This window comes from Austrofundulus limnaeus, unplaced genomic scaffold (genome assembly GCF_001266775.1).
Source record: "Austrofundulus limnaeus strain Quisiro unplaced genomic scaffold, Austrofundulus_limnaeus-1.0 Scaffold199, whole genome shotgun sequence".
NCBI lineage: Eukaryota > Metazoa > Chordata > Actinopteri > Cyprinodontiformes > Rivulidae > Austrofundulus > Austrofundulus limnaeus.
Window position 1 is genome coordinate 295,634 of NW_013952601.1, and position 12,855 is coordinate 308,488.

At 39.5% G+C, this 12,855-nt stretch overlaps 1 protein-coding gene across 1 annotated transcript in view; it reads right to left on the reverse strand.

Moving 5' to 3' along the window:
* Positions 1 to 12,383, reverse strand: part of mid1 (midline 1) — a gene marked incomplete in the record, with an annotated part of 28,113 nt that extends 15,730 nt beyond the window's left edge. Inside the window, 3 exon segments of the mRNA XM_014018665.1 lie at positions 2,457 to 2,522; positions 3,759 to 4,480; positions 12,115 to 12,383. Coding sequence (XP_013874119.1) covers positions 2,457 to 2,522; positions 3,759 to 4,424 — 732 coding nt within the window.
* Between the last annotated feature and the right edge of the window lie 472 nt (positions 12,384 to 12,855).

Sequence of the window (12,855 nt, forward strand, 5' to 3'; positions counted from 1 at the left end):
ATAATAAGCTTGGGATTTATTAAAAATATTACACCCTTATTTCAATTCATTTGTCCAGATCAGTCAAAAAAAAAAACTGCAAAAACTGCCTGAAGAAAGCAGTTGGGAAACTACTTTTGTGTTAGTTGCTTCACATTGTGATTTTATAAGGTGTGTGAGTCACTGTATACCAAAATAGCAGAGGTTTTATATTCCTACCTTCACATATATGATTTATTTATTCTGAAAAGAATGTGATGAAAGCCATTTCGGTTTTGCAGGTACAAGTGAAGGGTTGCGTGGAGCRCAATGTCTTCATCCAAATGACTTAAAATAGTCAAATCTCTGTGCTTTTAAGATTTCAGTTTCTTTTCATCTTCTGACATCTAAATATAACTGCATGAGACACAAAATAAAGGATTTTGTGCAAAGAGTTTAATGCAGTGATTTACTAAAACACCTAAAATACAGTTCCTTCATCAGCATTAATCTTCCTCACGTGTTTAGGTAACACTCAGTCATCAAGATCTGTTTCCTAAAATCAGTTCAATCTGAAGAGAGGAACGAATAACTGCTTCCTCCTAATGCTTCTGGCTCCAAACCTTTGAATTGGCCAGACTCTCTTCCTTCCTTTTTTTAGTCCAAGGTCACTGTCAGGACCGACTTTTATCCTGTGTCAACATTTGGAATTTTAGAAAACTGGCTGCCTTTTTATCCTGCGAGTAGCTCAGGTTTTCTTTCACATGAATGAGTTTTAAATTCATTAGAGGGTATAATTCAATTTGAAATGCATTGGACATTGTAGAGAAATTCTACTTTACACTCAGACATTACTAACTGCACACGTCATTTGCTTTTCAAGTGCCAGTTTGGCCTGCAAGATTTGACGTGAGCAAAATCTAAAAAGCAGGACAGGTACAGAGCTTTCATGTAACAGTCATTTTACAATGCTATTGGTATTTTAACACCAAAAACAAGCTACTGCTGCAAAAATACTCAACAGASAGCCAAAATGCAAAAAGTCTTGGCTCAAGGGGAACAAGAAAGCGCTCAGAGCTGCTGTACTCCAAAGATTTGATTATACAGTACATTCAAGAAAAAAAAACAGAGGAACTTTGATACAAAACCCAGAATCCACAGGACACAAAGAATTCAGTATTGCCAACTTCCAGTCTGAAACACCAATTGTATGTTTAACCCTAGCATCTCGTTTTAGAAAGCTGGTTTAGAATGGTTTTAAAAAGTAAAAGAACATTTGAATCAAAATGTATAAATTGTCATTTTTACGTTTGTTCGTCAAACATCTTTGCTTCATGTTAAGGAGAAAGGACTTAAAAGCAGGAAGAGTGTAGGCAGGAAAATGTGAAGAACCAAACACGCTTATGTCAGCTACAGAAAGCTGCTGAAGGCTGACAAAACCAGAACTACCTGAGGTAAGAATAACAGAACAAGAGCCAACAGGAGCCTAATGAAACCGACTTTGCTGCGAGCTACAAACAATAACGATCTGGCAGGAAACCAGGAAGTATTTATACAGAGCTCAGATAACGACTGCTGAGAGGCAGGTGTGATTACTAGTAAACAAGCAGGTGTGACACAGGAGCAGAAAACAGGACAAAAAACTAATCTGAACTAATCTTTGTGCCAAAAACTCAAACAGGAATGCATAACTGGACAAACCCTAACACTAAGCGGAATACTGTTCATATGTAAAATTAAGGTAAATAGTGTACAACTGTACGGTGAACTGATTAAACCATGGCTTCTATTCTTAAGGGCGGTATTTACAGTTGACTACACCTCACAAGTTAAATGCAGTAGTGTGCCTCAGCAGTTATTCATTTCGTGTGTTTTGACTWTCGTCTCCTCATTCTTCAAGTTAATTTAATGTCACATCCTCTTTCATAGTTTGATTGTTGGATGATAAACAAAACAGTGGAGATAGGAATTCTGATTTCCTCTTTCACTTGAAGCCTCTAACAATGGAAGTGCGGTAACTTAAGGTAATATGAAGTCATGCAGACACACAAACRTATGAACTTAGAGAAAAGAGCTATAAACCAGACTAAAAGTACATTGTAAGTGAATATTAAATGATATCTACTTAATATTCATCAAACAAAACGTATCAGACTGCAGCTAACAACTGACAGAAAGATAAAGTGGACTATGTTTATCTTCCTTTTGATCCCAAATGCCATTAATCACCAGGAGGATGTTATTAAGCAACATTAGCACTCACATTAGCAACATTAATAAGAACACAACAGACAGAGCTGAGCACGATAACTCACACAATAATAACAGCCAAGGTCAATGTCTCATTACTCAACGTTACAAAGCAGTTGGGGCTATTTTCAGAGAGGACTTTGCTTTAATTTCACAAAATGCTTTTTGAATTAAAAGCAATTTTCAGGCAGATTAATACAACCAATTTGTCCTGATTGGTGTTCCATTAAAGAGATGATGCTGATCACCTGGTCTGACTCCTGGTATGATTGATCACGGCCCTCACTGAGAAAGCGGCGATGAGGAAGAGGCGTCTGCACGGCAGCAGCATAATCAGAAGAAGGAGAGAAGTTAAGACTTATCTWCTTATTTACTCCGAATGWTGCTTGAAAACTGGTTGCATCCAGATTCTAGCAAGCATTTTGTGTTTCACTGATACATTTAGTGAGTCATGCACGAAGACTGAGTGTTGGTTCATCCATTATGGAGTCTTTAACATGCAGACTGCTCAGTGAACATCGGAATGAAGTGCGGTCAGTTTTCACTGAATTTTCACTGCAATTTATTYAGATTTTTATTCCAGCATGCTTGTTTACTGGTAACTTTTCTCGTAATAAAAACCTCAATGATGCTCATCTGCTTCCGCAGACATTAAAGTGATCCTGTGAAGCTGTTGCAGAATCCACAATAAGACACCTAAGTGTTAGTTGGCAACACTTCTCTTGACAGGAGCCTATTTGAATTTTTAATGAAAGGAAAGCAGAGCCGCCTTTTTGACGCTCTGGCTCACAGCAGCGCCTCATGTCTTATTGATGTCAGCCAAGCTGCTGAAAGTGAGCAGCTCCACTTAACCTAGAACTGGAAACTCCACCTCAGGTCCTGCTTTATTTTGAAACAATAGAAACCTTTTTCAACTTAACTCGTAAAATTCAAGAAAAAACTTTTCTGAGTTATTTTGTTCACCGCAGTGTAGAATTAGCTAAAACATAACCAAAACTTTTTATGAACTAGAAAGAAAATAAATAAATACTAAGCTGTACTTGTCCATCCATCATGGTAAGTGTCTACTGTCTTTATTCTAGTATCACTACAATAAAGACTACAAGACTGATTTATTTTTTTTAATTTAGAGGAGAGACAGCCAAAATATTCTCGGAGGCAATTTTTTTCTTTTTTGTTTATAGTGTAAATCATATTGTTCCTGTTATAACAGATGATTTAAAAAATTTCTTATAAAGAATCTGTTTGAGATAAAGTGACAAAAAAGCTAAAAGATTTTAACTGTTTTGGTCTTTATTTGTGTTTTTTTTATCAAGGCTGTTCAAAAATTTGTCAGTGAACCTTGATTTGTCTGACTGAATCATGCAAATATTTGCCTTTGTTAAATATTGAATGAAAAAAAACAATTATTTTGCTTGTGCATGACTGAGCTACTGTAGGAGGTGAAAACAACTTTTTGACAAACGTAGAAATGATTTTTTTTATGTGGGGAGCAAAAAATAATAATACACAGATGCTTGCATTATATTAAACACAGAGTATTTTATTACCTTCAATTTGTCGAATCGATCGGCGAGGGCTGCTACTTGGTGGTCTCGATGTCGGCCAACGAGCTTACACAAGGCACAGATCAGCTGTTCGTCCGTCACGCAGTACATGTTGACCTTCTCGTCCTCGTGCTCCAGACACATGAGCCCTCGCAGATGAGAGTCCAGCAAGGGCTCGATCAGTCGGTGGCCCGTGAAGGGTTTCTTGTTCGGATGGGTGGCCTTGAGGCACTCCTCGCAGTACGACACCTCGCAGGTGACGCAGGTCTTCACCGCTTCCTGCGGAGGGTCCTGCTCGCAGAACTGGCACTGCACCCGATCCGAGGGGGACGTCATGGCTTTGCTGTCAGGGACCACTCGTTCTCGGCGCGTCTCGTTAGGAGAATTAGATCCACTCAGGGAGGCTTTCTGGTACCGGTCGATGATGTTCTGCAGGGTCACGTTGCGTTTGAGTCCCTCTAGGCCCCTCTGGTTGAGGGTGATGACATAGCGACAGGTTGGACACTGGAAGGCGYTGATCGACTGAATAGGCTCGCTGGGGGTGCAATGGGAGACCAAGATCCGATGGGCACAGTTGAAACAAAGACTATGAGCGCAGGGCAAGAGCAGCGGGTCCTCAAAAAGCTCCAGACAGATTGGGCAGGTCAGCTCAGACTCGAGTGTTTCCATCTTCAGGCAAAACAAAGTGGGAATGTCAGCGAAATCCAGGGAAGCTCATCAGCTTTCTGTAAAGATGGAACAAGAAACAAATGAGGAAATTTTAATAACATTTTTAAAAGTTCTGCTATGGTAAGTTGGAATATACCTCAAATAAAGATTAAATGATGCTTCTGGTTTCAAATAAAGCATTTTCTGAGAATATTCAGTAAAGGTTTATTAACACGACATGTAGCATGCATCGTCTAAATCAAACAGGCATCCTGCATACTTTATCTTCATTATCAAGTAATCACAACAAATTTATTCAGCTCTATGTTGTGTTTTATTTAATTTCCTTTGCAGGATGAAAATAAATATCGCGTAACATTCTGTGAGAGACGGCTTATTAGGAAAATTAAGCAAAATGGAAAAATAACAGGAAAACACTTGCGTCACGTTTGCAACCAAAACACAAACTTCTGTTTGTGTAATTTAAGTCTCTTTGGTTAAACTTTGAGATTTGGCTGACTAGGGCTTTGCATGCGTTCCTCTTCACACTGTGAGTCTGCAGGAGAGCGAGGACTGACAACTCGGTCAAGCAGAAGCCCATCGGCCTGCTTGCTGATGGCTGGGGCTCCACACTATCACAGACACTAAGCCTTTGTTCCTGGTCAGTCAGACACCCCCCCAGCTGCAAGCGGACACACTGTGCTCACAGCGTCTCGCCGTGTGAACCCTCTACCTCCACTCATTATGTGTGAAGAGGGCAAAAAGCTCATTATCAGGCCGGTCGGACTCAAGCAACCGTTTGAAGCGGGGAGGATACCACAATTACCTCGGAGTGAGAGACCTGGGTTTGTGTTTTCTGTTCTATTCAAATCTTCAGACTTTCCCACTGTACTGGACGAGACAAGAAGCAATTGTTGTGCCTGTCTCTGGTGACTGGGATGCATCTGCGGGCCTGTTCTTTCTTTGCACTCAAAGCACAGGTGCCTGGGAATTTGTTTCAGTCAAACATGACTTCTCTCATCTTAGAAAACAGTAAACATGAAGTTTTTCCAAAGCGTTTTTCTTCTAACGTTCTCTCAACAAAACCTTAAAACCCTTCCTTAACAAAGCAGTAATGTAAGCCCTAAACTAGATATTTCTGAATGCATTTGCTCTAATTTCCATGTCCCAATGTTAAGAGTAAACTTGTGAAAAGTAAGTCATGTAGAGTTTAGACGTTTGTTTGATTTTTATTTAGTTTAGCAAATCCTTTTCAACAAAACTGCAAGCAACAACAGTTTTCTTAGGGCTTATCAATTGTGCTACGTTGTTGGTTCAAACAGAATATCCTGAATACAAAATTGCTAAGCAGCATTCAGTAAAGTGAAAAATGGCTACTTCTCTGATGTCAATGACTGTAATAGAACATATCCTGAATTTCTAAAAGGTTTGTAAAATAGCACCGTGGCAAAAAGCCACAGCAAACAGCCCCAAGTACATAATGCACTSCTAAAAGCTCTCCCATTCATACAGTTTACTTTACCCACCGATGGATTTCGCCCCACTTTGCACTGCCAAGACATTTTTGCTGGAGGAAAGCTTCTGACCCAAATCATAAAAAAGAAGAAGAAAAAAAATCTGCTTTCAAACAAATGCACTAGTTTTAAACTCCAGCATTTTGTGTTCGTCCAGATGGCACAAGTCTTCACAGCCCCAGTAATCCTGCAGCAGCAGAGCTGTCATTAGACTGAGCAAGAGGCACAACAGGAAAAGTTGCCCGACAATTCCAGGAAAGTCCGCTCCACCTACAGCAGGAGCTGTGGCCAGTACTGGAAGGAGAGGGGAGAGCAGACAACAGCCTGCAAGGGGAGAGGGAGGAAAAAGCTGCTGAACGAGCGAAAGGGACGGGACCGTGCAGAGCCCATGTCCTCACAGGCAGGTCAGTGTCCTCACAGCCCTGCCCATTCACAAATTCAAAGCATCCGGATCAGATTCGAGCTGCCTGTTCACACTGCTTCGAACAGCACAGGAAACTTTTTTTTTTTGGAGTTCTTTTAACAGCTGCCTGTTCACACTGCTTCGAACAGCACAGGAAACTTTTTTTTTTTGGAGTTCTTTTAACAGGGACTTATGTGACCACAAAGAGGAGAGCACTTGGGGGACAGTAAAACATCGGGGAGGACACCCAACAAACACAGTGATGTGGAATCAATGGGTTGTCCTGTCAGATCCTCCAAACAGAGAGACTGAAACTCTGTATCGTTTTACAGACAGCACAATAACGGCGAAGTCCCTGAGGACAATTTGAAATGAGACCACAGACACGTATGCGACAGTCATGTCTGTCCCAGCTGGTCCTGATGTGGGAGTCACCGAGGAACCATCTGTCTACCATGTGCTGCTATTTCCAAACCCACCCCTGCTGAGCTCCATTTTCATTCTCCCATCATTCAAAGGCAYCCCCCAGGGTGGCTATTCACTCAGACACAGACTCACTGTAAATATTAAAATTATGCAAAAGTTCAGACAAACCTGTGGGTGCACACTGCCAGTAAGACATTGGACCGTCCCTTGGGGGCCTTCTGTTTATTTTTCTCCTACTGGGAGGGAAATCAGTTTCAGTAGACAAATGGGGGCACTCGTCAAACTGATTTTTTAAGCAAACCAACAAATGATCGAATCTGCTTTTCAACTTTTTAGCCGAGTTTCACATATTAACAAAAAAGAAACCTCGAGTTTATAAAACAGTTTGATGCAAAAGGTTTCATTGAGTTTTAAGTGTCTTTGCACAATCCTGTTTAACAGGGTTTATAAGGACCTAAAGTCTAGTGATTCATATATTTCTGTAAAAGACACAGATCTTGACACAGACAAACATTTTGGCCACTTTGCCTTCATCAGAGGGCGATAATAGACTATTTTTTCTATACATTACATTAAAATTTGTAATCATCAGTTATACAGTGTACACAGTGTATTGATTGAGGATATGTTTTTGAGGATGTTGAGGATACACAGTTATCCTTTGTGTGTATAGTGGTATTAGCATGTGATTGCAGTTAATTCTTCAAAAGCCGCAGCAAAGGTAAAATTAAAAGTGCCTAYGAGCTCAATGTAATTCTTTCTGAATGCTAAGATTTGTAGACTCGGTTGATTAACAAGTAATAGACCCAGCTGAGATCAAATAACGACAATGTCTCTCCGTTATGARAAAAAATTCCTGCTGAAGCCCTCCCTAATCCTTTTGGTCACGGTCTTTTATCACTCTTAATGATARTTCTTAACTATGTAGGCTATTCAGAGCCTGAAAGATTGCGATTGCGTTTTGTCTTCTTTCCTTGGGCTGACACCTAACATATTTATCTGTAATCCTGTCTTCAAAGCGTAGCTGTGACCAATGTGGGGCCGGTTGCAGCTTCCTGTATAGCAGCAGCCAGCTCAGCAGCGGCCCACTCAGGCCTAATGTGATTTACAGCTGCAGCAGCAGCAGCCAGCTGATTAGACTGACTAATCTACCTGATCTGCAGCTGCACACACTACCCAGATTAGCCTAATGGAGCCTGGCCCCGACTAACAGCCACAGATGCTGTTGTTTAAATAATTAAAGAGGACAAGTTAATTACTAACCTTAACATCTTGGCGACTGAATTTCAAACTCATATGTCAAACGTGATGGCGTTGAGAAGAATAACGGTGGCATAAGGTTGTGGTGTGGTAATAAAAGCTCTAGCTTGCAGGGAGAACACATAATTGAGTTGCTAATAAGTTTTAGCCTGCATGAAAAACTAGTTAAGCCCTGAATGCACATAAGGTCTGGTGTAGTGTGAGCGCTGAGTCAGCATGTTTTGCTATTTTAGTCATTCGTATATCAAAACATCTATCTCACCAAGGTGCTATGACTTTTGGATTTTGTAACTTCTATACTTTTCAAAAATAATTAACTTTATTTACAAAAATGAATAATTCTATTAGTTGATTCATATGGAAGCCCATTTCCGCCAACCTGATAAAAAATAAACAAAACTTGTTTCTCATAGTTATGACTTAGCTATCTCATAAATATGAGATAGTATCTCATAATAATGAGATAGCTAAGTCATAATTATGAGGTAGCTAATTCATAATTATGAGATACAAGTTTTATTTTTTTAACAGGGTGGCAGAAATGGGCTTCCATAGATTCAGACTTTGTTCTGCTTAAGTTTTTTTTTTTTTTACTTTTACTTTTGGCTAAAGGCTTTTGCCAAACTTTTTTTCTTGAAGCATTTAGCTAGTCTTTTTATATTTTTTTCGCTTTTTGCGACCATTCTGATATTTTTTGCTTTTATTCAAACTTCTGATATTTTAGCATTTAGCCAACTTTCTGCCACTTTTAGATAGTCTTGCTACTTTAGGTTTAAATGACATACTTTTACTTTTAGGTAACATTTTGCTACAGTATCTTTAATGTAGATTTCTGCTACCTTTAGCTACTTTTAGCTTGTAGCTATAGTCTTTTGGCACTTTAGCATTTAGCTATTTGCTTCTTTTAGCTKGCATTTTGCTACTTTCACTTAGTGATCCTTTTAGCTTGTATAACCTGTTTCTCAAGTGCTCAGCTTCATCATCTTCAGCTGATTTCAGCAAAGATGTTTAGCACTAAGAATTCACACCGCGTTTTTGAAGAAAATTACATTTTCCTAGTTCTTTTATAACTGATTATGTACAAAAATGCACGACATTCAGAAGTTTTTTTTTTCTTTTCTTCTTCTATTTTTCTTTGCTTTGCCTGATTACTGTTTGAACTTCACAGGTCATCCTGGTCAGCATCAGAAACTTGCCCTAAACTCATTTCCTGTGCGTGGCTTGGCAGGTGGCAACAGCGGGAAAACACCGGATCTTTTCCACAAACCACAGGAACTTTGTGGAATGTGACTTTCCAGGCAGGCGGCTGTAACCTGCTACTCCAGCAGTTCAAACAGAGGAAATGTAAGTTTAAATTTAAAAGCAAAAAATGTACTAAATAACAAACTTATCCTGAGTTATCCGTTGTATTTCTAAATGTTTGTTCAAGAAACGTCAAAGAATATTTTCCAACACTAGAAAAGGGGAAACAGCGACATCTTGTGGTTGGTTTGTATAACAGTCTAATGGAAGTTTATCTGTCCTAACTTAGTTAGCATCATTACAAATTACATATTTTTCAAACAATAAAAACACTTTTCCTTAATAAATAACAAAATTTAGTTGCGATGAAAATATAATTTCATCAATTATAACACACATGTGTTGATAAAAAAGCATGTTGTCCACCTACACCAATTCACTGTTTGACCAAAAACTTCACATTAAACTGATCTGATGAGATGTTGGTTAAGATATTCATTTGTATAACTTTAAACCTGCAGTATAGGTGGATAATAAAATTTTGTTTTCTACTTTTGGTGAAATTTTCAGATATTTTTAGACATCTTTTTCAGATATCCCTTGTTTCTATTGCAATTTTATTTTTCTAATTTCTTTTACTTCAGAAGCTGTTTGGATCAAATATTATTTAAAGAAATTACGAGCCATATATGGCCCTTACTAAAACACAAACTGAGACAGTTAGTTCACATGAGCAGCTTTGGTCCACAGAGTGTTCAGTGAGTTTTAAAATATATTTGGGGCAAGATGTGCCTCATATATTCTTATCCATATTCCAAACTGAGAAATGTGTACCAAAGGTGGCCTGGTTAAGGCCAAAATCTGTCTGGTACTTGAGATGTGTCGCCATGGTGATAGTTTGTTATCTATTTGTTGCACTACTGATCAGAGGTAGCTCTGGTGACAGGATGACCTCATCACATGARCCAGTTACTAATTAATAAGGACTTGAGGAAGGTGGTTTTCCTCATTTTCTGGTGAGAATCTCAAACTTTAACTACGTATATTAAAGTGCATTGGCTAAAGGGAACAATCATCCTACATTAAAAAAAATAAGAGATCAAGGTAAACTGTAGTGACAACAAACATTTGAAAGCWCAGAGAGAAACAGGAACATAGTAAAAGCCGCAAAGCGTACAGTGAACTGCAGTTGTGTCACTAGAAATCCATTTTGTCCACACCCACAGTTTTTCACAAAGTTCCCCCAGTCTTCTCACTTCTCACTTAGTCACCTTATCCCTGAAGTGTTATCCTGCTCAGAACAAGAGGGATAAAAACACAACAACCAAAGAACTTTAGCTCTCAAACAGATCCCTGCCTGGAGGCTTGGAAGCACATTGTGACTCATGYTGTAGTTGGAAAGCACAGCGGGCTGTATAGTCTAAAATACAAAATGAGTTTAGAGTAACCTTCTGACTCACCTGCCTCATGGTTTCAGCCATGAAGAAGCAGCAAAATGAAAAAAAGAATCCTCCTCTATAGTCAGTCACTGGCTGATATTTCGACTCGGCAAAGCTGATCCACTGCAGTTTGTCTGAACTTAAAGGAAAGCAACTCGCCTCTGTGACTCTCTGTGAGTTTCTGAGCTTTTAACCCTGTCCTCGAAGGCTGCTGAAAGATCAAAACTTTCTACTTTGGTATGTCCTCTGACTGAAAACTATCCCATAGATGTTGTGGGCTGCAAAATGTTCAGCTAACCAATCATGAGGAGAGGGGGCAGGACCTTTGCTGGTTCTAAGTCTTCAGTAGAAAACTATGTCACACAACAAAGCTGTATTTTTTAAGCAAAATAAACCCCTGCTGAACACAACAAAAACAGCATTGAGTGTTTTCTGCATTCCTATTAGATATTTGATGATTGAGGTTGGAAATGTTTTTCACACAGATTTAATAGAGTCACTATCAATTATGGCAGTCAAATATGATTTTATGCTCCAGAGAGGACAAATGGTTCAAAGTTTATCTTAGATAACTGGGGTAAATCAATAAACTGTTAACTGATATGGGCACACAACACTATTGGCACCTTGCATGATTAAAAGAAAAGCTGCACTGGACAGAGGATCTCTATATACMTGCTACCAAACTAAGCACATTTAACTTAAAAATGTGGACAAATTCAGCGAAATGGAAACTCGCAGGAATSCGCTGAGGTTTCCTCTGCCAGTGAAGAAAGTGCTGAAAGTTTTCAGACTGTTGGCATCYGCTCGCTGGTCCTCAGCTGCGCAGAAAATAACTAACATATGCAGCCTGACCCGATTGGCATCCAAACGGAGAGGCTGATCACATCGCATTTGATGAGTTTCTCAGCTCACAGCTGAACTATGAATTCTGAGGCAACCAGTTWCCTGAAATGACCTCTCATTAACATYAAATGATTGGTATTTCTGTGCAGGACACATGTTTATACAATAGTATGAAGCAGCAGATCAAATGACAGATTTATTTGGATTAGTAGTCAGCCAAATGCCTTGCCAGGAATCCTTATGTTTCAGTTTAGCCTGGAGTGTCCAGAAATAAAAAAGAAACAAAAATAAAAAAAAGAAATATGAGGGTAAGTAAAATGGTCCAGATCTTTGTTGCAGTCAGTATTGACTCCAAATGTAACACAAACAAGAAACCTAAATCTAAATCCAGTCATTGGGGGGTAAGCATGTGTGTTCATCCAAATGTTTGTTCCCATCAAGTTCCCTGTTGGAAGAAACACTCACTATCAAACATCTAACTGAAAAAGTATGCAGAAAACTGTGAAGTGTACAATTTAGCACACTAAAACCCATGACAGTAAAAAAAGAGACTTTCCCTGGAGATACAGAGTGTGCCTTACCTCACAGTCTGTTAGTCATTCAACCAAAGAGTCCACAGTCTGAGTGACACAAAAACACAGAGCACAAAACCAAAGAGAATTTTCTAAAAAAAAAAAAGCCAACTTTCTTCAAAAGCCTCCCTTTACTTTTTATTTCTGTCTAGGTTCTGCTGCTTCCTCTGTCTCTCTGCTGTCTCTGAAAYTCTCCTCACAGCCACCCTTATTTTTCAAATCCTCTCTAAAGGCAGTCGAAACTGCTCCAAACGGTTCAACCAGGCACCGACTTCTCAGGCTTTTCCCTCTTTGTATTATTTTGTTGGCTGAGATCATTAACGTCGCCCCCATGAGAACACGAGGAGGTAAATAACTCCCCTCTTTCTTCCTTCCGGGTGGCTGTCAATCACTTGTGATGATGAGGCGGTGAGGGGCTGCTTTTAGCCACCGAGGAGGCACTCCTGATTGGTCACCAGGGAACAGAGGTGCCCTGCATGACAAAATGAGAGCTCTGGGACTGATGGGATTTCAGAGCAGCTCTGTTAAGGTTACATGCACACTTATAATAGGCTTTATTTTTTACAGCTCACGCATTTACATGTTATTTAAGGAAAGCTGTGGAAAGGAGGACGTAAACGGAGATGACAGCAAATGTCTATTACATGCAGCTGGGTTTAGGAAAACACGATTTATGTTGTGCAGCTTGGTGAATGTTGGGGTCAAGATCTTTAAATGGCTCTTTGGTACAGTCTGGGCTCTCAGTGGGGG